The sequence below is a fragment of the Myxine glutinosa genome, chromosome 1, assembly GCF_964187855.1.
Source record: "Myxine glutinosa chromosome 1, kmMyxGlut1.1, whole genome shotgun sequence".
In the NCBI taxonomy this organism is placed as follows: domain Eukaryota; kingdom Metazoa; phylum Chordata; class Myxini; order Myxiniformes; family Myxinidae; genus Myxine; species Myxine glutinosa.
The window spans coordinates 402,658,768-402,685,333 of record NC_136261.1 but is presented as its reverse complement, the minus strand read 5'-3'; the positions used below and the strand labels follow the sequence as shown (position 1 = coordinate 402,685,333).

The window sequence follows — 26,566 nt, the reverse complement described above, 5'->3', positions numbered from 1 at the left end:
TTTTATGCAAATTACTGCTGCCATTATCAAAAAAACGATTTTTGACATATCTCAGCCAATATTGCAGATAATTGAAAAATGAAGGTGTCTAGACCCATGTTTTGAAGGGCATAGATCATGATAGAACTATTCATAACATGATTACATGTGTCTATGGTATACTAGTATGCATATTAATGCTGTAATTACAAAATAATCAGTTTTACAAATGATAAGGATACGTTAATACTGCAGATAACTTAACATGGTACATAAGGGGTCTAAACCCAGGTATTTTCAAGGTTAAATGTCAACAAGATGCTCCTGAGTCTTGCATAGGGGCGGGACATTGGCAGTAACATTGGTACCACTCAACTTTTCTTCCCACCATTGACTTTGTATTGCGAGAGATTTTCACTTGCTTATTTAAAGGTTTCTCACCCAGCCCACGTAAAATCTACCAACTCCTGCTGTTAACTCCCAAACATATTTTTTTATGTTATCCAATCACAGTGCAGAAATGACAGACTAGAGATCCAAATTAGTGCTGCTATAGCTGCCATTTTACATTTCCATCCATGTAACATGCGCGCTCGCGCGCTCATATCAATTGGTAATGTCGCGCGCTCGTATCAATTGGTAACGTTGATGTTATTGAATACCTCAGTTGAAAGTTCAGTCTTCCATTCCATCTGTGTGTTGTTCTTGGTATTCATCCTCCAATCTAGCCAGGTAAGATGCTAACTATAATGTTACTCACACTCTTGACTTCAGTTTCTGCATGAAATCATAAACAGGCAGAATAACAGCTGAGCCAGCTAGCACCATGTTAGCTAACGTTAAAGCTAGCCTCATCTATGTACAGTATGTTCCTAATGTCGGTGTAACTTAAACTTTTGTTAATGCCAAACATGAGACATATCTGTTGACTTCTGTATATGAATTGAACCAGAAAGAGGCACGACAGCTGAGCTAGCTACAGTAACTTAGCACAATGTTTCATTGGCCTAGATAGCTAACGTTAGTGTGGAAGAATTTAGATGTTTTAGCTATTAGCACTTTTGATGCCACTAAACATGGTTTAGTCAGCTAAAAAGTACCCTAGTGTAGAACATGACTCAGAACCTCTGTTACCTCACTGAAAACTCAGAGCCTCCTTTCACAGGCACTTTTAACATCATTCGTGATTTCTTATTTGTCATTTAACAGTGATGGTAGACATCGACAGCAAGCATGCCCAAAAGAAAACGGAGTGTAGAACCTGCAGCCCAAAGCTCTCCTCCTACATGCATCCTTCATGTACCATCCATGTCTGATCATGGGGATTTCACGCCCCTCCGTAAAATTAAAGGATCTGCTTCAGAAAAACTGCAACTGCTTCAAAAGATCCGGGATAGACGTCTCAACCAACCGCATGACTCCCCATGTCGTATGCAATCAGTATGTGATCAGATCCCGGCAACTCTTCCTGATGACCTAGAAAGAGTAGGATATCACAGCAAGTGTTATAAGCACTTTGTCCGCCACTTTCATCGTCTGGGAGATGATACAGAACCAGGGCCATCAACCTCATCATGGCATCACTCTCCTCGTAAACCAGGAGGTTCTGCTGAACCCATCTTCCCGCCAGAGTGTATATTTTGTGAGAAAGTTGAGACCAAAGATGCTCATCGCAATACTGAGAGGCCTACAACCTTCCCATCCTTTAAAAACAAAGAAAATGCATGGGAGCAAATCGAAACACGGGCTGAGAAAATGGGTCTCTATCGACTCCATCGAAAGGTGAAAAACAAAGACCTCTTTGCATGTGAGGCCAAACACCATCCGTCATGTTTTAAAGCTTTCCGCACAGCATTCTACAACTATGAGCGTGCGATTCACAGAGCCGAAGCACCAAAGGAGCAGGCTTGCATGTCAGCCGCCCATGAAAAGGCATTCAACTCAGTACTGGAACACATTCAAACCCAGGTCATCCAGCAGAATAAAGTTCTACAGCTTTCTTCCTTGCGCTTGCTCTATGTCGAGGAACTGAAACTGAATGGATATGAGAACTCAAATTATCGGTCAGAGAAACTACTGAAACGCCTACAGAATGACCCAATCAAGGAGCATATCCACTTCACGAAGGTTGATCATGACAAATGTGATGTCATTTCTTTCTGGCTTGTGCACAGCTCAAACATAACAGTTTCCAATGCTCTCGCACGAGCATTCACACTCGGAAGCACAAACAAGAACCAAAATGTTGCCCTCCAACTTCGCCAGGGTATTCTACAGGCTTTCAGAGAGTGTAAAGACCAACCATGGCCACCAACAGCTGAAGACATGGAGCTCAATCCTGAAGACATCCTACCTCCAGACCTTGTCCGCTTTCTCAGCGTGCTAATGACTGGCAAGGAGGGCATCGAGACAGAAAAGGTGAAGCGTCTGGTCTTCTCCATTGGACAAGATCTGTGCCGTGCAGTGTCAGATGGAAAATGGAAGTTACCAAAGCACATTCTCCTCTGTGTGACTGTAAGGCACCTGTTCCGAAGCAAACAGCTCACCACAATACTACACAGGCTTGGACACTCTGAGAGCTACGATTTCGCCTTGGAGTTGGAAACTGCTCTCGCCAAGGTCCTGGATGAAGTCTCAACTTATCGTACACCACAAATTGTGACAGGAGAGGGCAACCTTGTATTCAACTGTGAGTGGGACAACTTGAATAAAACCACTACCAGTGTGCACGGCAGCAACATTGTAAACAGTGCTGGAGGAATCATGGTGCAGGAGGTCAAGCCCGGGTTCGAGAGCAGCAAGGACCGAATGCTACCTACCATCAATAGGTCACAACAGCGTAGCCTGAAGGTTGACACACCAAAAACTCTCCCACCCTTGCACTTTACTCGCGTTGGCCCGAAGTTCCCTGAAGGCTCATCATTCACACCGCCAGCAGAGAATGACACAGTCTATGCCACTACGATGCAAGAGTACTACATCTGGCTCTTCATCAGATACATCGGAAGCTGTGGCCTGCAGCCTGTGCCTGGGCTAGGGGGTTTCACCTCTGCAACTGGTTCTCCCCCACCCAGCAAATCAACAGTCGACTACTGCACGCCTATCCACCAACCGATCACAGACAACGCAGTTGTTCGTGAGCTACTGAAGCGTTCCGAGGCAGCAACTGCTGAGGTGGGTCAGAGATGGGTCCTGAATACATTTGATCTGGGTGTCTGCATGAAAGCCCTTCCCATCATCTGGCGCTGGCCAAATGAATTTGCTAGTCATGTAGTAACGATTGGACCCTTCCACACATCCATGAACTACATCGGGATGCTCACTGGACACAAGATGCGTGGTTCTGGATATGCAGAGATTCTCTTTGAGGCACAACTAGTAACAAGTGGATCTCTCAAAGGTGTTCTCAGTGGAAAGGCCTACGCAAAGTCCCTCTTTTGCCTCAAAACAGTGTGTGAGGCAATGGAGAGGCTGTTGATGGAGAGATTCACTGAGGAGGAGAACATCATGATCTCTGACCCTGCTGTGCTTCTCAGAATGACCCAGTCTTGCAACCGAGAGCACCTCGATGAAGCCCTCAAAGACCCCTCAACTCTACTCCTCATCAAAAATTTGCATAAAATTTGCATAATTTTGCATAAAATTTGCAGCAGTAATTTGCATAAAAATGGTATGTGGGACATTTTTTCAGCTTGGGGCCATAGCTAGTCATTTTCTACACATTTTTTCCAATCTAGAAACACTGATTAGAAGTATATCTCCGGGGGGTGCAGGGGGACCTAGTCTTCCTACTAGACTACATGGGTCAAAAGAGCAACATCGGCCAAAAGTCAACAAGAATTTCAAATTTCTAAAATCCTCAACTTTCATCTGATTGACTTGAAATGTGAAGAGGATTTGCATATCAGGTCACTGAAATTGAACCACCAATTCTTTTTGAGGTCAGCATAGGCCAAAAAGTAAACATAGGCCAAAGGTCAACAACTTAAGGTGAAGTTTTTAAAATCCTACATTTTCATCCAATTGACTTGAAATTTGGATAGGATTTGCATATCGGGTCACCTAATTCAACCACCAATTATTTTTGAGGTCTAAAGGTGAAAATATCAATATGGGCCAAATTTCTAAAATCGTCAATTTTCATCTAATTGACTTGAAATTTGAAGAGGATTTGCATATCAGATCACTGAATTAAACCACCAATTATTTTTGAGGTTAACATAGGCCAAAAGGTCAACAACTTATTTCAGGAATATTTCAAGACATATTTCTGGCGCAGGGGCAATCGATGAAGGTTGTAGGCCTGAACTTCACAGAACAAGTGTTTGCCCATGGCCAGCTGTACGTGGGCTGCTCGAGGGTTGGAAAACCAAGCAATCTTTATGTCTTGGCACCAAGTAAGAAAACCAGAAATGTTGTATACCCAGAGGTTTTGAGAAATTGAAAATTGAAAAAACGTCATGTCGGAAATGTACTGTGATATTGCTCTAAAATATACATGTTCTTTTCATCATATATTTGTATTATTCTTATTCAACCCGGGTGAAGCCAGGTACCTCAGCTAGTATATATTGTTACGGATCCCAGCGTCGGCCTTTCCCTTTAAGGAGGGGGGATTAATCCCCTCGCTGATGACTGACCGACGTGGTCCCGGGGGTATGACGTCATGCCCGGTCGGCGCTGGGTAGGGTATTAGGCCCAACCGTCCTATGACCTAAATACCAGCGCCTCCCGGTACGCAAGGAAATACTCCCCGCTCACGGCCGCAGCGTAATGGATGATTTGCGCCGAGCGAAGCAAACTGCGGCATGAGCAATTTACCAAGACTAGACCCGATTTATATTCGTTGGCCGAATCGCGCCACGTACCCTCAATATGGAAACCTCTAAAGCGACCGAATGTGAAGAAGAAGACAAGGTAGGAAGAACAGATATTTATTATTATTTACACACAACTAAAGCAGAAAAGAAATGAAATACGATTTACAAGGCAATGGAAGGAGCAGCAGACACAGTGCAATTATTAGCTTACCGATACAGTCTTACTTATAAACCCCAAGACAACATGAAAGACGGACAAACGGGCAGACTCACACGATGGGGAAATTGCAGATGGATTGGCTGGAGGGAGAGGAAGGTCCAGCTCGGACCGAAGCACCGTCGGGCCGGGAGCGGGCAGCCGCCGTTCCTTCGCGGCCATGTCGGCACCGCCGTCAAAGCCCAAGCTGCGGTCGTGCAAGCTGCTACGGTTCAAACTGCGGCGGTGGCAAAGCTGCGTGGTGGAGTCAAAGCTGCATGGTGGAGTCAAAGCTGCGTGGTGGAGTCAAAGCTGCGTGGTGGACCCAAAGCTCAGCTCTCGTATCTCATCTGCTCCGAGTCTCATCTCCTCTCTGGTGGGGGCGTCCCGCCGCAGGTTATATTGACCACACCACCGAACCTTCGTGAACCTCCCCGAGCGTTCTCTCCACGCCCTCTCAAAGCCAAACCCCTCGTTCTTGGTTGGTCGGCAAGGGCTGGCTCACTCCTCCCCTCTATGACGAGGTGGAGACATGCCTTTCTTCTCTGAGATTACCTCGCCTTAATGGCGGCAAATGTAGTTGGCAAGGCGAATGGCAATGACGCAGTTGGAAATGGAGGTTTTTGGAATGGGAATGAAAGGGGATCTATCTTATTTAATTGATGCATTGCAATGAATTAGTGGACCACAGAGCCTTATACTGACATTTACTAAGGACATAACTACTGAGGGAATCTATGATATGCTACGTGTGCGCGATGGATTAACTAAGGGCGACCTTGGATCTTTACAATTGGAGGGTGATATTTACAAGATTTACAGCATACAAAAAAGGAAAATTTACATCAAATTACACACACAATTCCCATATCCCCAACAATATATATATATAGTCAGGCTCAGAGGAAGTGAAGGAAAGCAGATAAGACACCCTGTTTCTAGGTCAGCAGGAAACTATTTCCCTACCCACTCACTTTTAGAAAGTGCATCAACAGAAGATAGGAAATGCATTAACAGGAGATGAGCCAAGAGAAAATGTAATAAGAGTTCCTTTTGCCAAGGCTAAGGGAAGGGTGGTAATCACAGTTTGCCCTTTGTTTTCTTACTCAGACCAGATGGCCCTTGCAGTTGCTTAGCAACAGCTTTGTGCTGCCCAGTTTTACTCTTCCCAGAATACTTTGTAGCAGTTGCCTAGTATTGGCCTTTAGTTGTATGTAAAACAGAAAATATGAAGCTTAAATGTATGAAATCCCTGACACTGCTCCATCCAAAACGAAAGTTGGAGTATCTTCTCGAAAAAGTCGATTAGGCTACATATTCGAACCTGCCTGGTCTGTTCATTGTCGAGGCAGGTATCTCTTTTCATTACTCCAGATCATGGCAAAAGCGAAAAATAGGACTGCGGGTCCTGACGCTCACCTGCATCAGGAGCAACAGTCACTCAAACCCCTCGCAGACCCCCCCTTTAGACATTGATTTGTTTTATATGCCGAGAGCACACTTTGGTACATCACAGGTGATCAAGGCTGTAGTCAGGTTTCGTCTAAATTGTGTGTTTAGTTTTGGAGAAGAGAGGAAATACCTATTTTCAAACCCCTCCCACAATCCTTCACCTAACCTCATAAACACACACATACAAATAAACACAAATAAACACACACAAATAAACACACAAATAAGCACACACAAATAAACACACAATTAAACACACACACACATAAACACAAACTCACACACATAAACACACACTCACACACATAAACACACACTCACACACGTAAACACACATAAACACACACTCACACACATAAACACACACTCACACACATAAACACACACTCACACACATAAACACACACACACACATAAACACACACTCATACACATAAACACACACTCATACACATAAACACACACTCGTACACATAAACACGCACATACATAAACACACACACACACACATAAACACACACACACACATAAACACACACACACATAAACACACACACACACATAAACACAAATACACACACACATAAACACACACACACACACATAAACACATGGTAACACACATATACACACATATACACACATATACACACATACCACACATATACACACATACACTCACACACACACATACACACACACACACATACACTCACACACACATACATACATAAACACACACACACACACATGCATACACTGTCTCTGCCGTGACTGTCTGTGCTGCCTGGTGTGCGTCTATGCCCGTCTCTGTCGCGCCGGTCTGTATCTGTGTTTTCTCTGCCCACTTTGCATGTCTGTGTTTTTCTCTGCCTGTGTTTGTCTCTGCTTACTGTGCAGGTCTGTGTTTTTCTCTGCCTGTGTTTGTCTCTGCTCACTGTGCAGGTCTGTGTTTTTCTCTGCCTGTGTTTGTCTCTGCTCACTGTGCAGGTTTGTGTTTTTCTCTGCCTGTGTTTTTCTCTGCCCACTGTGCAGGTATGTGTCTGTCTCTGCCCACTGGTGTGTGTCTGTCTCTACTGCACGCCAAGAGAACCTTCTATGCATATGTCTCCCATCCAAGCACAAACCGAGTTTCTGAGATGGCAGGATTATGCCAGTTGAACCTGAAAAGCTTAACTTCCAGCAAAGTGGAGACTCCTTGGTGCATGTGTGTGAGATAATTGCAGTAAGAGGAAAACAAAAACAGGTTTTATATGTACGTGTGTATTAAACAAGAGGATCAACTCTGACCCTGAATGCGGCATGATGCTGATGTTGCATACGTAAATTATGCCAACACTTCACCTTCAAACTAGTGTTGTGGAATTTTTAAATAGCCTTTGCATTGATTTGACAAGACTCAAGAGAATTAAATGTCCACATTTCATCTCAGAAGACAATTATAGATTTAATGACACATGGTAATACTTGATTCACTTTCACCAAAGGTGTTTACAGAATACACTTACATTTGAGTTACACAAACACGAATAAAACGAAATCACCACGCTACATTCTACACACATTCAGATGAGAAAATGAACCAAGAACTCCCTGAGGGTGCCGTGAAATGGCTTTTTAATAGTCAGAGATCAAAGAGAGGGGTCAGGTAAGGTTCAAGAAAGATAACAAGCATTGCGTGAGTCTCCAATCCTCGGGTCAGCTGTTTTCTTTCTTCATCAAATGTAAACAAAGCCTCCTGCTCTTTCTGAAAGCGTGCATGGAGACATCGGTTAAAGAAGAAAAACAGGGTCGGTGAAAGTTCGAACATACATCATTCTTATAAGTTCTATGTATTAAATCTTTTTAATACATATGTGTATTTAGGTGTCGTATGAAAAGTCGGATCATATAAAAAATATACTATATATGCAATATCAGGCTAACAAAGGACTATATCTCTCTATTCTTTAATTGAGCTTACTTTGGTGCGTGGTTATAAAACGAGATAGGCATCACAGCTTGGGTTGAATGTCTGCCTCTAATGCGAGCCTATTGAATTGTTATATAGTTCATAGAATGCAGTTAACACCGATTAATATATATATTCATTAAGTTTACGTATTTTCAATGGCAAAGTCGAGGCTCAGGTAAATCTACTTGATTTACACAAATTACGTACACAAATTAATTTTCTTCTTCTACACTAGGATAGCATCCATGTGCTGGTCAGGTCTTTGAAGACAGATTTTTGGTCACAAATACATGGAATTCGAGTTGTCGATGCAGCTTATGCCCTCATTATGGGCTCATCTGGATAACATACTGATGAATCATTTATTTGTGACCATGCTTCACAGCTCAAATGCGAGTGTGGCTGTGTCTCTAACGTATACTGTCAATCTAAAGGTGGTGATCAAGCTGGATACGTTTAGCATTTACCTGGATATTTGATCAAATTGGATAACATACTAACTCACAAAACATTCCAAACTGAGAAAAGTAGCTAACATGTACAACTTTTCTGTGATTAACATTAGCATTGTATCCTTGGCAGGTCATTGGTGAAATGGAAAACTTCTTTGAATGGCTCAACTCCCAAGGCCTGAGAGCAGAAACAGCCCAAGCAGTGATGGATAAGCTTGGAATTGAGGATCAGAAGGTTATTCGAGCTTGTACTGAGTCGGATGCATTGCGGACCGAGCTCCTCTCTCTCGCCAAAGAGAAATTACAATTTGCAATGTATGCTGACTTCTGTAAATTTATGAATTCTTTTTCGAAGCCGCAAGATGTCCAGATTGCAGGTTCGTCTCTTTTTGGAAGTATTTTCATCACCTTGGAGAATGTTATTCGGGAACTTTCCAGTTTCTGTGAAAAGATTTTCGGATCCCAAAATGTGCACCGGGACAACGTTTCTGCTTTCTGTGGAATTGTGCTCAGTGATTCCTGCAGTCTCCAAATTCAGGATGATGGATTAACACCCAAGTCTGGTACGTGACTTATTTTTTAAATACAACATAGCATGTCAAGAAGTAACCTTTTTGTTCTGTGATTTATTTTTGTATTTTAACCTCTTCCACCAAAAGTGGGTGGAGGTTATGTTTACACCCCTGTCTGTGAGTAGAATTCTTAAAACATTATGGATGGATTCTGACGAACCTTGGTGGACATGTTGCGTGTGTGACGGGAGGTCTTGGTTAGATTTTGGTGAAGATCCGAATGCGGTTCCAATAATTATCCCTTCCGCCTTACTGCAGGAGACAGGGTTTTGCCTTCCTTTTTTGTGCCTTAGTATGATATCCTGTCACATTGCTTTATTTTCTATGCTCGATGTGATAATTAGATTGTACCTGAGCCAGGGATGACTTCATTGTTTTCAGTGATTGCTTTTAGATAACGTTTCCATGAGTTTTCTGGAACTGGAATATTGACACTTTTTCAGATTGGTTAGCGGATTACTCCACATTCCTTGTTGTTTATTTGGGTGTCACCCAAACTGCAATTTTGTCCGTTGGTTTTTTTCTGGTATAGTTGTGGTCTTTCCCCAAATGGTGCAAGCTCATCTCCACTATTTTGTTTGCCAACTCTTATTCCATTCTCCGCTGTTCCTCATCATCCTTATACTCCTTCACCTCCCTGTTCCCTTCTGTCCTTTTGTGTGTTGTCATCACATGATATAATCATATCATGATATCACATGATACAATAATACATGATACATGATACAAGTTCTCAATTTCATCCCATTCATTTATACTAGTGAGGTACTCGTGCTATGCACGGGTGGGAGGCCAGAAGCAAACAGACAATGCAGAAACGGCGAATGCTAAAGTATGAAACCAATAACTTCCACATTCCTGTAGCACCTTCAGTCGCATGTCAGACATGGACAGCAAGTTCGTGAACGACTTCCATGAAAAACGTACCCGTTGGCAAACAAACGGGTACGTTTGTTCCATACCCAGTAAATGGCGAATCTGCATATAGCGATCCGCGAATTCACGTTTCGAAAGTAGAAACCGTCACGGCATTTCGTAATTCACTTGAACTCGATATGTCTTTTTTTCATTCCAAACAGCATAACTCCAATCACAAATGAAATAACATTAATATAAAAAATAAACATTTTACAACATTCATGACATAAACAAATATTTAAATCCTGATGTGAAGCTCCGTACGGTTGGGTGCATACAATTACGAATTCAAAATCGTAATTGTATTCACTCAATTCCAATCATCAATTGATACTTTAACAAAACGATTAACACGATTAACGTTTAACGATTTAACATTACGATTGAATGATGGTTGTATTTGGATATTATCAATCCCGCGCATTGCCGTCATCTGTCCACTTCCGCATTTGCGGCAGGTTCATAATTGTCATCAAAATCTAAACAGTGTTACGTGGTCCCCTCGGTGAATACCTGGTCTCAGTGACCCCCGGACCGTGAGAGGAACTTCGCCAGAAAGCTGTATTAAATATGCGCTTTCGCCACGCAATCCATATGAATTTCACCCCAGGAGACAACTGACGTTCAAGGATATATTTCACTGGGAATGACCATACAATTGCAATGACACAACCACGGAGATTTTCCCCGAGCAATCAACCATATACAACCATCAACAATTCCCAATTCACAAGCACTTTCCTATGAGTAAGATGGCCATCTTATATACGTGTGTCCCGGTGAGTACTCACGACACCCTTTTGGTCTCGGTCCCGCACAATGTCTCTGGGCCCCTCCTGACCAAGATGATGGTCGCCGTCACCGCACTCGGGCGGTAGAACGAACCCCGGGTGGACGTTTTTCCACCGGGCAGGTATCGTACCAAGCACCGAGGCTGCAGCCCCTCGTGGCCACGCGAAGCGGATACGGTAGAGCAAGCCAAACCCCACTCCGCTTGCAAGGCGCGTTACTGTTAGGCCCCAACGTGCGACCCACACGCGTCTGTTTGGACGGTGCCGCGAACGAGGCCAGATGCGGGTTCGATGCACGGCCCCACGTCAACTTGACGTCTCCACCGGGCTGGTACACGTTCCGGTAATTCCTCTCGCCAGACAGGCTTCGGAACGCCGCTGTTTCACGCAGCGCCAGGTCGATCCCACCTTTCGTCGGAGCGGGGCGAGGAAGAATAATAATCGTCCTTTTTTCCTCGTGTCTTTTCCTCTTCCGTTTCCGGTCACTTCCGTTTCCGGCCACTCCCTCGGAAGGGCTCCTGACCCTCCAACCACAACAACTACACAACAACTTAATATACTACACCCGGATAAGCAAAGACCTGAATGGTAATTCACATACATTCACATAAATATGTAACACTCCCCCCCTTCAAGAAAGAAAGTTTGAACCCAGCGAAAACTTTCTTTGCCGGCCAATTTGGAGAAACAAACCAGATAACTCAACCCCCCCCACATTATCCGTTCCCCCCGGGCACAGTTATCACTTAAAAATAAAGCAACCAAAATTTCACCACAACCCCTCCAGATTACTCCCTCTGGACTAAGTACCAACAACGACATTGTCCCTGCCAAATCAAACTCCATCTCATGACCCTCTGACTTTGACCGTCAGTTTCTTGGGAATGAAGGTTAAGGGGTTGATCAAAGATCCAAAGTTAAACAACTCGATAGCACTTTTTCCGGGAGGCCAAGCCGAGTATTCACTACATGGATGCCTTTAGGAACGCGGAGTTCACGGTTAGTCCGTGCAGGAAAGTTCTCTACATGGGCGCCTTGAGGAACGTGGAGTTCACGGTTAGTCCGTGCATGAAAGTTCACTACATGGACGCCTTTAGGAACGGCGTTCACGGTTAATTCGTGTAGGAATCTTGGCTCGGCGGCTCCGCCGCCTTCAGTGCTTCAACTTCTCAGAACTTCCCTAATAATTAGGGTGGGACCACTGGTCCCTGTAGTCCCATGAATAGCGGTCTCCTTCTCGGCCACTACCAAAACTACCGCCCAGTTGTCCTCTCCTGTAGACCTCTCGACGCCTACGAAATGCCTTCCCTACTGTTATGGTCCGACCCTCCAAATCCTTGCCATTCCAATTCTTCTCTGCCTCTCTGGCGTCTTTTGTGCTGGCAAACGTGACAAAGCCGAACCCTCTTGACTGTTGCGTTTCCCAGTCTCTTACCAACCGCACTTCCACCAGCGGCCCATATCTGTTGAAGACAGAGGTCAGAACTTCTTCCTCTGTTTTGAAGTTCAGTCTCCCTACAAATAACTTGGCACTTTGGTCGCCATCCCGAGCTGGTGTGATGTTATTTTCCCTGCTGGGCTCTTTACCAACCCTCAGGTTACCATAAACTTGACCCCCGGCCAAATCATTCCCGATAACCACAGATACACCCTCTACAGGAAGCGTGGCTTGTAAACCGACGGCGACCGGTCCTGACACCAAATCGGACTCCAACTGGATGACCTGAAGGGGAGCACTAACACCGCCCCCGATCCCCTGTAAACGAACACTATCCCCCGTTGCCGTCTCCTCGGACCATGGCAAAATGCCTTCAAGCATTAACGATTGATGGGCCCCTGTGTCCCTCAATATCCTAACCGGTCTCCGGTTAGTCGAGGCTCCCTCCAGTGACACAAACCCCTCTGAAATAAATGGTTGGTAACCCTTTTGATGGCGATTTCTTACGCTAGCCATCGCATTCGGAGTTGTAATAGTCGGACTCCGCTCTGGGTTGTCCCTTTTCATGAGGTAACAACTGGACATCAAGTGTCCAGGTTTCTTGCAAAACGCGCAAGTAGGCCCGGAGGAAAAACTCGGGGTCTGCCTCGGGCCCCCCGAACTATAAGTTTGTCTTGGGCCCGCATCCCTCTGATTTCGAACCGGTGGGGTATCATAGTTGTCCCCATAATCATCTCGAGGCCGCCGCCATGTATGGTCGTTCTCCGCACCTGCTGTTCCCCACCTCCCCTGCGGAGATCGAGGCGAGGAGTTAGGTTCGTGGACCCCTATTCGGTGGGTTAAGGCATAATCATCTGCCATGGTGGCTGCGTCCCACAACTTTGGTACCTTCTTTTCCTGCAGGTACACTTTGATGTCCTCGTGGACACACTGCTGGAATTCCTCCACCAGGATCAAGTCCCGCAATGTCTCGAAGTCTTTCCCGACTCCTTTTGACTCACACCACCGATCAAACATGTTTTCTTTCACTCTGGCAAACTCCACATGGGTCTCACTCTCCCTCTTCCTGGCATTCCTGAATTTTTGCCTGTAAGCTTCCGGAACCAACTCATAGGCCTTGAGGATGTGCTTCTTCAGTACCTCATAATCTGCACATTGGTCCATTGGTAGCGCCGAATAAATTTCCTGAGCTTTCCCCACCAGCACACTTTGCACGAGTATGGTCCAGGCCTCCTCCGGCCAGTTTAATTGTCGAGCCACTTTCTCAAAGTGTGGGAAAAATTTCGCGACTTCTTTTTCACTGAACGGTGGAACCAGCCTCACATGTCTGCCCACATCCCAGGTTTTCTGGTTAGGTGTCGACCCCGTCAGCAGGGGTGGTGCCTCTCCCCGTTCTCTCATTAACTCCAGCTCCTTGAATTTGATTTCTTGCTGAAGCTCCATGTCACGTTCCTTTAATTCCCTTTCCGCTTTTCTCTCCTCTGCTTCGAGGTCCCTTGCAGCTCTCCTTTCCTCTGCTTGTTCCTTTTCTCTTCTTTCCTGGAGTTCTCTTTCCACTCTCCTTTCCTCGGTTCTTTTGTCTTCTAACCTTTCCTGGAGTTCTCGTTCCACTCTCCTTTCCTCTGCTTGTTTCTCTTCTCTCCTCGCTTCTGCTTTCCTTTCTTCTTCTTTAATCCGTTCCTGGCTCCGTAATTGCAACTCCAGTTTCCGGAGCTCAACGTCTTCTGGTTCTTCGGGTAGCCACTCCCAGGCTAACTCGTCCCATGTTCCTAATCTCACCATAGATTTGTATCACCGTGGCCTGCAATTCTGCCTTCCTCAAATTAGTTCGGACCTCCAAGTTAAAATGTTTGGCCAATTTCAAGAGGTCCGACTTTAGCAACGCTCGGAACTGTGCCTCACTCGGGGTTACCCCAAAGTTCTGTGCCACAAACGCCATGGTGCCTATCGTTAACACCTGTTAACCTTCACCCAAGATTTTACCCCAATTTCTCAAAAAAAAAAATTACCAATTAATAATTAATTAATAATTTTTAATTAATAAAAAATTATTTTATTATTTTATACAATTTTAAATCCCGGACGTAGACCCAATTGCGAAACCGCAAATCGTAATTTGGACGAGCCCCCAATTCTGTTACGTGGTCCCCTCGGTGAATACCTGGTCTCGGTGACCCCCGGACCGTGAGAGGAACTTCGCCAGAAAGCTGTATTAAATATGCGCTTTCGCCATGCAATCCATATGAATTTCACCCCAGGAGACAACTGACGTTCAAGGATATATTTCACTGGGAATGACCATACAATTGCAATGACACAACCACGGAGATTTTCCCCGAGCAATCAACCATATACAACCATCAACAATTCCCAATTCACAAGCACTTTCCTATGAGTAAGATGGCCATCTTATATACGTGTGTCCCGGTGAGTACTCACGACACCCTTTTGGTCTCGGTCCCGCACAATGTCTCTGGGCCCCTCCTGACCAAGATGATGGTCGCCGTCACCGCACTCGGGCGGTAGAACGAACCCCGGGTGGACGTTTTTCCACCGGGCAGGTATCGTACCAAGCACCGAGGCTGCAGCCCCTCGTGGCCACGCGAAGCGGATACGGTAGAGCAAGCCAAACCCCACGCCGCTTGCAAGGCGCGTTACTGTTAGGCCCCAACGTGCGACCCGCACGCGTCTGTTTGGACGGTGCCGCGAACGAGGCCAGATGCGGGTTCGATGCACGGCCCCACGTCAACTTGACGTCTCCACCGGGCCAGTACACGTTCCGGTAATTCCTCTCGCCAGACAGGCTTCGGAACGCCGCTGTTTCACGCAGTGCCAGGTCGATCCCACCTTTCGTCGGAGCGGGGCGAGGAAGAATAATAATCGTCCTTTTTTCCTCGTGTCTTTTCCTCTTCCGTTTCCGGTCACTTCCGTTTCCGGCCACTCCCTCGGAAGGGCTCCTGACCCTCCAACCACAACAACTACACAACAACTTAATATACTACACCCGGATAAGCAAAGACCTGAATGGTAATTCACATACATTCACATAAATATGTAACAACAGTATTTGTAGAATTTCAATAAAAGCCACATCACTGTTCATATCGGGAAATATTATTCCATCGTGTTTTGAAAAACTGAAAAATTGGAAAAACAATATAGCCTGTTTTACTCCCAGGGGTCCCAGGAATACCCACCCAAAATATCGTTGCAATCTGTTGAGCCGTTTTTGCGGTACCTTTGAACGTACAGATAGACATTTGGTGAATTATAGTAAGACTAGCCGAAACCCGTGGAACATCCACGGAAGGGAGGATGTGGTGTATGGATAGAGTGTACCATTATGGATGGCATAGGGGATTTGCTTGTCCGAGTAAGAGTTAGGAAGAAAGATGAGAATGAAGAGTGCGTATATGAACAACGTATTTATTGCAATCTACTTAAATGACAACGCTACGATATACTTTTGAAAAATGAATGGATTCGTAATAGGAATCGGCATAGCACCACTCTGGCCACACTGGCGCAGTGGTATGTGTCAATGGAAAGGAACAGCAGTAGAACAATAGACTTTAAAAAAATGAATGGATTAGTAAATCGACTGGAATTAGCTCCATACTGGCGCATTGGTAAGCGTCAATGTCAAGGCAGAGCAGTAGGAATATAATACAATGAACGCAGTATCAGAGGTTGAAATTATTTTAAAACTTCTGGATAAACAATGTTTGGGGTAATAGTCAAGCCTCTGACAACTCCTTGCGTACTCGTATTATCAACCTTGATATACACATCTTTGAACGACCGTGCTCTTGAACATGCCACATATAACTGGCCAATCAGCGGACGGCTTGCTTCGCCTTCACCCAGCAGACGCCAATAAGATGGCGTCGTATCGGCAGTTAATCGGATGCTTTTGGGCCCCAAAGTCGACTAATTCAGATTTTTCGAGTATGGCTGTACGTGATAAACAAAGAGCGCGGTTGGAAGAAATTATGGTAAACCCACCTGATGAGGTTAGCGTACACCACGATCGACGACACCGGCACAAATGCATGCTCAGAATTGTCCACTCAGTGGACGGCTTGCTGTCGCCTTCGACTGTCCAATCAGTGGACGGCTTGCTTCGCCTTCACCCAGCAGATGCCAATAAGATGGCATCGTATCGGCAGTTAATCGGATGCTTTTGGGCCCCAACGTTGGCTAATTCAGATTTTTCGAGTGTGGCTGTACGTGATAAACAAAGAGCGCGGTTCGTAGATAGTAAATCCATTAGTGCCGTGGGTATCGGGTCACTGGGTGCGGCGTAAAAGGGATAACAAAGTCGAGTCCTTACGCTATTATTATATAGACTAGCCGAAACCCGTGGAACATCCACGGAAGGGAGGATGTGGTGTATGGATAGAGTGTACCATAATGGATGGCATAGGGGATTTGCTTGTCCGAGTAAGAGTTAGGAAGAAAGATGAGAATGAAGAATGCGTATATGAACAACGTATTTATTGCAATCTACTTAAATGACAACGCTATGATATACTTTTGAAAAGTGAATGGATTCGTAATAGGAATCGGCATAGCACCACTCTGGGATTGTCCACTCAGTGGACGGCTTGCTGTCGCCTTCGACTGTCCAATCAGCGGACGGCTTGCTTCGCCTTCGCCCAGCAGACGCCAATACGATGTCGTCGTAAGATGGCGTCGTATCGGCAGTTAATCGGATGCTTTTAGGCCCCAACGTCGGCTAATTCAGATTTTTCGAGTATGCCTGTACATGATAAACAAAGAGCGCGGTTCGTAGATCGTAAATCCATTAGTGCCGTGGGCATCGGGTCACTTGGTGTGGCGTAAAAGGGATAACAAAGTCGAGTCCTTACGCTATTATTATATAGACGAGCCGAAACCCGTGGAACATCCACGGAAGGGAGGATGTGGTGTATGGATAGAGTGTACCATTATGGATGGCATAGGGGAGCGCTCATGGGATCTTCTTCTTCCGTTAAGCTCCAATTTTTTCTCTTTAAGTTAAGTCCAATCAGTCCTCTCTGCTCGAAGTGCTCAGGCCATGCCTACCCGCTCTCATACTTTTATTTCCGTTCGGTGTAGAAAGAGATTGACATATCGTTCGTCTGTTTTCAGCTCGTTATCTTTAAGCTTCCTTACGTCTCGCCACCTGCTACACCTCTCTGAGTAACGAGGATTTATGCAACGCACCCCGAGTATCGCAACGTCACTCCATTTAACTTTATTAAAATGACGATAAAGACGTGAAACCCGTGGAACATCCACGGAAGGGAGGATGTGGTGTATGGATAGAGTGTACCATTATGGATGGCATAGGGGATTTGCTTGTCCGAGTAAGAGTGAGGAAGAAAGATCAATTTTCACTTGTGCAAAAATGCTACTCACAATTACATCGCCTGTGCGTCGGCCTGTGATTGAGCCAGAGAGTTGGCCTGTGAGTCAACTTCCTTTCCAATGTCTGCAAGAATTGAAATACTGATTGTGAATGTGTAAAATTATGTGAAAGAAGAACATGCATATCAATAGACGATGCCTTCGAAAAGGAGAGCAGCTGTCAATAGAAAAGGATGTCTGACATCAATTTGACATTATTGCACAGGAAATGACAAACAAAGAAACAGTTAATTTCCATCGGGTAACATTACGATGAGAGATCAGCCGAGACCTTTATTATGTCCATCAGCATCCATGGCACTTAGAAAAAAAACGTGGCATCAGCCAGCCACAGCCAACTATCACATACCGTCTCGAAGTCAATGCCATCCTTTTAGCTCTTCGTATATAAGTAGGCTACAACTCACTGATCGCAACGTCACTCCATTTAACTTTATTAAAATGACGATAAAGACGTGAAACCCGTGGAACATCCACGGAAGGGATATCGTTCGTCTGTTTTCAGCTCATTATCTTTAAGCTTCCTTACATCTCGCCACCTGCTACACCTCTCTGAGTTACGAGGATTTATGCAACGCACCCCGAGTATTGCAACGTCACTCCATTTAACTTTATTAAAATGATGATAAAGACGTTTCCTTATATATCCTAATTTAAAATGTTCAAGGGAATAAAAAGACCATTTGGTTCACACCACCCATCACACCACTCGACTGTCCAATCAGCGGACGGCTCGCATCGCCTTCGCCCAGCAGACGCCAATACGATGGTGTCGTAAGATGGCGTCGTATCGGCCGATAATCGGATGCTTTTGGGTCCCAAAGTCAGCGAATTCAGATTTTTCGAGTATGGCTGTACGTGATAAACAAAGAGCGCAGTTCGTAGATGGAAAATGCATTAGTGCTGTGGGCATCGGGTCACTGGGTGCGGCGTAAAAGGGATAACAAAGTCGAGTCCTTACGGTATTATTATATAGATGTTGGCCTTTGCCGCTGGGGCCGCAGTGACACTCATTCCAAACCATTTCTTCATTGTGCAGTCCCTCCCCCGCACCATTGTGGCCACTTTTCCACCTCTCCTATGTCCATCCCTGGTGAGCGCATGGCTCCCATCCTCCTCATTTCTTCTGCTTGTCTTTTGGCCTTCACTGTTATCTTTTATTTTATTTTCATTTCAGGATTTACGTGCCGTTGACGCAGCTTTTTCGAATTTTTTTGTTGGCACCGTCTCTGCTCTGGTGGTCAATCTGGTCTTCTTCAGCTGGTCCATTAATGTAGCTCCTCTACTGGCCATCCCCAACTGTTGATGTCTTGAATAGATGTTACAATAGTAAATGGACTCCTTCTCAAGGTTCCTTTTCTTGAGTTTAGTTTTTGAGATGGGTAGCACCTTCACAGCCTCTTGCCCTGGTGCAAATCTCCATCCAATTGTGAGTTGGTCTTTGTTCCCACGAGAGGAGGTGCAGGGTTCATTCGTTGGAGTGTGCTCGGTGCCGCCGCACAGACTAACACCACACGGTGGTCTGTGTCCCATAATTTGTTTTTTCCTTTATTTCCAACACTCATTTTGTTTGTCGAATGCTCTTACCTTCCCCCACCCTCCTTTGGCCCATCGGAAGTAGTTTCTCACCAAAGCGATCACAGAGCTGATGACTTGACATTACATTTGTCGATCGCTTCTCTGCATAACATTCCTCCGAGGCTGCATGCAGCACGCAATCAACTGCAAGGCCTTGTTCGGGTTCGCATATCGAATACCTTGTATCGAGCACCTTGTATTGAGCTTCATCTCCACTCCTTAATTAACTCTCTACATTCCACTCACATCACCAGCCTTCTCTCAGCTGCAGCTCCTTTCTTTCCTTCTCTTTGTCACTAAGGTCCTGGTTTTGGGACCACCATCGGCGGGTCCAAGTGAGATGGTGTGATGAGGAGATGATGTGCCAGCGTATTTGATGCCATCTTGTGTGTATACATCAGGGTGTATCCATGTCCTTGCTCATTAATGAGGTTTGTCTGTCTGTGTCTGTCCCCTAACTTTTTTTGTACCATTTGAGTTTTGTCATCAAGTTTTCAACATAACTTTATTTTGAGAATATGGAGAAGTAATTAATAATTTGGTGAAAAGGTAAAAGGTCAGTGTCACATGAATGATCGTTTTAAGGCCATTTTTCCTCGCTAGAGTGGGGGTTCGCCTTGCGGGCCCCATGACAATCATGGTTCCCTTTTTGAGGCAATGTTTTTATGGCCGGATGCCCTTCTTGACGCCAACCCTCAGTCGCCTCTTCCAATGCGCAGGGATACGGTGTACCTATTGGTGAAATTGATCTGGCATTTAAAGAACTAGTGAGGTACCCATGCTACGCATGGGTGGGAGGCCAGAAGAAAACAGACAATGCAGAAATGGCAAATGCTAAAGCTTAAAAATAATAAGTTCCACATTCCTGTAGCACCTTCAGTCGAACGTCAGACATGGACAGCAAGTTCGTGAAGGACGTCCATGAAAAACGTACCCGCAAACAAACGGGGTACGTTCACGTGTAGAAACATCGATCGTGGGACCGTGGCGAATCTGCATATGGCGATCCGTGAATTTCACGTTTAGAAAGTAGAAACCATCACGGCATTTCGTCCATAGATATATATATATATATAGATTGGCAGTTGCCGGCCAATCGCAAGCGGCCGAGCCAGATTTGCGTCCGCCATCTTGCCACAGGATAACTGGGCGTTGTCATCAATCTGCGCTGCTGGTAGCCAGTGGTAGGTGCCACGTCTTAATGAAGTCTGATGTCGGCCAGGCTTCAAATATCACAATGTGCTTTAGGCCTTTGCTGTAATTATATTTTGAAAGGAGTGGGAAGTCAGAAGATGTTTGGAGACTCTTGTAACGGGCTCGAGAGAGGAAAAGGAAGATGTGACTGGCACTGACAGCTCTTGTTTCAGGATTCGCGATGGTACTCTATATCAGCCTGTGGATATGGCCTGTTGTTTGTTCAGCGATTTGTTGACCATTCAACAAGGATAAATGCAAAGTCATGCATATTGGTCCTGGCAACAAACATATCGACAACATGGAAGATAAAGAATTGAGCGAAACATCACCAGAAAATGAATCTTGGTGTACGGATTAATATAATGATCTCAAACCCAGACTCCAATGCTCCAAAGCCGCAGCTGAAGCCATTTTGGGACTAATAAACAGACCATTTAAATACATGGACAAGGATTAATTCATCATATTGTACAATACAGTACCTTATACTGAGCGAGGGGTCTGGGACTATTTGCCCCAGTGTGAGAACAATATGTTCACATATTAATTATTGTAACAGTGTCAAGGCGTTCATTGTTTGACTTGCTATTTGCAGGAGTTGAAGGTTGTCACTCACAAGCACAATGTGGATCTGTCATCATTGAATTTAACTGCTTTCTTTAACATTTGTACTTGTCCACTTTTGCGTTGAAAATAGCAATAAATATATAGGCTTACATTATATGCACCACACTTTCCTTGCGGTTTGAACTCTGCCTCACAGCAACAGCAGACCAGCACATCACACTAGTTAACGACGGTGCAATCTTCGCAACACCAACGAAAACTGCTCTCCCAAGCAAAGTTGAAGGGATATGAACAGAAAACTTACGCAGACACCCACACAAAATACCAGCAGCTGTGGCCAAATCTCTGCCAAGCATTTGTTGGTTTCCTGTGCAAATATTAACGGAGAAATATTTGTTTGAATTAAAGATGCCACTATCATTGCGCAATTTTAATAAAAAGAATCAAAGATTGTTACATGTAATATATTCATGGATATACACAGAGCTAAGAAATAAAACCACATCACACGTTAACAACATTTTAATAAAACACAAATACACGGGTTAGTGATATCTAGTTCGTTAGATTAGTTCGTTTAGAAAAGATCACAAACAACACAAACATACTTTTTGCAAGTGCTCTGGTAAGTCAAACTTTGATGGGACTGCATCATGACGTAGTCTTTTGGTTTGGCCTGTAAGATCGAAGTCCACAGGTAAAAAGTGTTGGCTGCACATGACATCCCAGGGCTTTGGCTTCCACCCCTCTACCCGTTTCATCTGAATACACCATTTCCTTCTTCTTTCTTCATGCCCTTCACTGGTGGGGAAGCTGAAAATAAGATAGCTAATTGTTTAAATTCAATCTGATTGAGCTGCATGGAAAGCAGACCTCAAACCTGCAGATTTTATTAGGTCTACTACCCTGTAAACACAAATAAGAGATATACATGTCATATATTTCGAAGAGATATTGTGGTATTCAACTTACAGATGAAATGTCAGACCATTCCCCTTCCTCTGTATATTTCGGCATCTTGCATGTGCACACTGCCTGGGCATCTTAACTGTAGCCTAGGCTACTCCCTCCTATATTTGAAGAAAGAACAAGCACAATGTAAAAGTTAATGCTTATATTTATAATGCTTATATAAATATAATAGGCCTACCTTTGACTGCTTGGCAATAATATTGAATACAGGATAAGTCAACCCCTTGGTGTTGAAGATCTCGGTCGAGAATTCTAACCCCATGAGAATTCCTGAACATGGCCAAGTTTCCTCATGAGTCATGGATAGTCCCAAATGTGCCCCAGAATCTCCTATCTTTATTCAATGATTTATGAGAGCTGCATTTTGGAGGTACATGTACCTCATGGACAGAACATTTTTAGAGAATTAACATTCTACTATGAACCAGTGTTAGTGTAGACAGGCAGACGATGCGTTAAATATCACCAAAGTTACAACATTATCAGAGTCTGGCAACTGAATGTGTTTTAATCCAATGTACGACACTAACCTGATACTTTGTTCGCCAGTTGTAGTCAATTTAATCAACAATAACTTGCAAATGACGATGACGCGAGTGCATTCCACAGATGGCAACTTGAAAGCTTTCCTGTGGCAAGATGGCGGCCGGAAATCTCGTCCTGTCGTGACCCACTGCCAATCTATATATATATATATATATATATATATATGATTTCGTCATTCACTTGAACTCGATATCTTTTTTTCATTCCAAACAACATAACTCTAATCACAAATTAAATAGCATTAACATAAAAAATAAACTTTTAACAACATTGTTAATGTTTCTTTCAATGTAAGAACTACCAAGTCAACAGTTAAAAGGATTTTGAGCCTGTAGGTGTTACGGCCTTAGCAAGATCGATGGAGACAGCGATCTGTTAGCTTATACACTGCCCAAATAGCTATGTGGAATTCTCTCATGTAGAGATTAAACCCACGTCGTTTGAACTTTGGCCGAGGTCATTATTTACTTTTAATGATGTTTATATAGGAATCAAAAAGAAGATAATTGGTTCTGGGTCGTCCTTTTCGCATGTCTCGTGGGATTGTGAGTTGGAGAGACGACCGTGATGGCGGGGATGGGGTTGGGATTCTCTCAAGCAGGGATTCCACCCATGTCCTTATGAAAGGTCCTTCTCCGAGGTCATTATTTTTTACTGTGCGTTTTCATTTGTCAGGTTGCGATCGGTACAGCCGTTTGTGCGGTACCCAGGAAAATAACGTAATGTGGGAGTCCAAACCTGAAAATGCTGGAGACCAAAGCTGAAATAGGAAAAAAACAATATAGCCTATTTTACTCCAGGGGTCCCCAGGATTACCCACCCAACATTTCGTTGCGATCAGTTCAGCCGTTATTTGCGGTACCTTTGAACGGACGGACAGACGGACATTTGGTGAATTATAGTAAGATTTGCATACTGGGCCACTGGATTGGTTCACCAATCAAAAGCTAGAAGCCGAATGTTTTATTTATTTCTTTATTTATTTTCGAACAAACAGTCAAGGTTGTATGAAATCATTAATTTTCATACGATTGACTTGCAATTTGAGCAGGGTTTGCATATTGGTTTTCTGAAGCCGATTGCTTTTGTGGTCAAAAGGTAAACGTCACCTAAAATTGTCAATTTTTTGTTAGATATCTACCATATAAAACACAATGTGTGTTTGTGTATTTGTGTGTCTGTCCCCTTTCATGAGGCTGGATTTTAAAGGCTTTGAGTAGCGCTATAGGAGGGAGTGGGGTTTTTTGTGGGGTTTTCCCGGGCAATCTTTGAACACGACTGTTTGTCCACCAGTTAAAAGACCCTAAACGACCCTGAGGATCCAAACGACCCAGAGGATTCAAAACATCCAAATGACCCTGGATCTATAGGACCCAAAAAATTCCGAAGACCATGAAGACACAATGGACCCAAACACCCTAAATATCCCGAAGACCCAACAGACACCGAGGACTCAAAAGTCCCCAATACCCTTAATGACCCAAGATACCACAAAAACCCAAAATACCCTGAAGACCCAAAATTCCCTAAAGACCCAAAATAATGAAAAGACCACAATACCCTTAAAAACCCCAAATACCCTGAAGACCCAAAATACCCCAAAGATGCTTAAAGACCCCGAAGATCCAAAATATCCCAAAGACCCTGAAGATGAAAAAGACCCAAAAGACCACAAAAACACAAAAGTGCCTGAAAACCAAAAATTCACGAAAGACCCTTAAAGACAAAATCATCACAAAGACCCCAAATACCCCCAAACACCCTCAAAGACCCCAAAAACCCAAACAATTCGAATTACCCCAAAGACCCTTAAATACCCCCCAAATACCCAGAGGACTGAAAAGACCCAAAGATCCAGAGGACCCACAAGATTCAAATGCCCCAAAAGACCTAGAGGATCCAAAATGACCCAAAAGACCCTGAGGAACCAGAAGACCCAAAGGACACCGGAGGACTCCGAAGATCCAAAAGAAGAGTAATTATGTCTCTTACATTGGAATTGTAGATGGTGGCTGACAAACCAAGCCTCAAGGTTGGTGTACAGAGGCTTTTTATTTTTATTTTTATTTATTTTTTTGATTGTTTTTTAAATCACATTTTTATCACATTTATTTTTTATCTATATATAAAAGGCGCAGGGAGGTGAAATTTGCTGCATGTGAAAATTTTGATGTGCAACACGTGCAGAGTCTGTGTCTGTGTCACAATTTTTCTCAGAGATGGCTGAACGGATCTTCGTCAAACTTTAAGAGGTTCATCAGTGAGTGCCTGGGAGTGCTTTAGGGCCCAATTTTTACTTTTAATTCATTTTTGGGGATTTTTTTTTTTTAATCGCTCGATAGTGTCGAAGCCTTTTTGTAATTAATGACATTTATATAGAAGTGCTCATTCACATAAATAAATACAAAACAATCACCAGACATTTGAACACAAATAAATCAAACAATTCCGGAAGTGAAAGAAGTTGGTAGCAGGGCTTCTTCTTGTTCTTTCTGATCGGCATCACACTTTTTTCTTCTTTTCTTTTTTGTATACAAGATCGAGGATCGTGAAAGAGCTAACATTAATCACAAAAAGAAAAACTGACACATAAAACATGAGATAAAGGAAGAGAGGGAAGCACACAAGTACAACATTTGAGAGCAGGGACATTGGGAGATCTGTGGGAGGGGGAGGGCTTGGGGGGAGGAGGCACGGGAATGGGGAAGGAGTGGTATAAAACGCATGGACATTGCTTGGGATTTCCAGGAAAAAAAGTCGGAATTTCAAAAAAGTGGATCTGGGGTGAATTAATTGGGGTAGAAAAGGTCAAGGTTTTGGATGGGGGAAGGCAAGAGATGGTGGTGAACAGCTGTTTTAAAGACCTGGATGGAGGAGTGGGATTGAATAGAGCGAGGGAGTTTGTTCCAGAGGCGGAAGAAAAGAGGACTGAAAGAGTGAAGGTGAATAGAGAGTCTTGATTTTGGCAGTTTAACCAGAAGAGGGTTGCAGGCAGATCTTGTGCGACTGGTAGGAATATTTGGGGGACAGAGCACAGGCAGAGCTGGGGGAGCTAGGTAGGAGAGGAGTCGACAGAAAGACCACCAACATCTCTTTGGTGAGTGAGTGAAAGGCCCTCGGAGTTAGCTTCATCGCGGGAGATTCCAATGATTCTGAAAGCTTTTGTTTCAACAGCGTGAAGCTGAGCTAGGTGTGAGGAAGGAGCACCAGCCCAGAGGGGAGAACAGTATTCCATTGAGCTGTGGATGAAAGCCTTTTATGTGGTGAGGAGCTCAGGTGTGCCAAGGAAGGACTTCGCTTGACCGATGATGCCCAGTCGGCGACTGGCTTTGGAGGCCAGCTTGGAAATGTGGTTTTCCCAGGAAAGATCATAGTAGATAGTGAGACCCAAAAGCTTGAGTGACAGAACTTCTTGGAGACGATTGTTCAGAAAGTAGTTTTTTTTTTTGTTTGTTTTTTTGTATACAAGATCGAGGCTCGTGAAAGAGCTAACATTAATCACACAAAAAGACAAACCGACACACAAAACACAAAAAACAAGGGGAGCGGTAGACAAGATGGGGAGAGAGGGGGAAGGACACAAAAGAGAGGGGGAAGGACACAAACACAACATTTGAGAGCAGGGACATCGGGAGGACTTGGGGGGAGGTGGGAGAGGATTAAAACATATGAACACTGCAAGGACTCTGGGGTGAATTACCGGGGGTAGAAAAGATCAAGGT

At 44.2% G+C, this 26,566-nt stretch overlaps 1 protein-coding gene and 1 long non-coding RNA gene across 3 annotated transcripts in view; one reads left to right on the top strand and one right to left on the bottom strand.

Moving 5' to 3' along the window:
• Window positions 1-26,566, top strand: part of LOC137417169 (uncharacterized) — a 91,484-nt gene that overhangs the window by 39,247 nt on the left and 25,671 nt on the right. For both annotated transcript variants that reach the window (XM_078770360.1, XM_068102970.2), the window contains exon 2: window positions 8,984-9,416. In XM_078770360.1, the coding sequence (XP_078626486.1) occupies window positions 8,996-9,416 (421 nt within the window). In that variant the 5' untranslated portion in view covers window positions 8,984-8,995. The remainder of the gene's footprint in view (window positions 1-8,983; window positions 9,417-26,566) is intronic.
• Window positions 22,052-22,944, bottom strand: LOC137419575 (uncharacterized). The gene is made up of 3 exons (XR_010982935.2): window positions 22,829-22,944; window positions 22,299-22,396; window positions 22,052-22,139 (listed from the first exon to the last, which is right to left on the bottom strand). It is a non-coding gene; the product is annotated as an uncharacterized LOC137419575 (long non-coding RNA).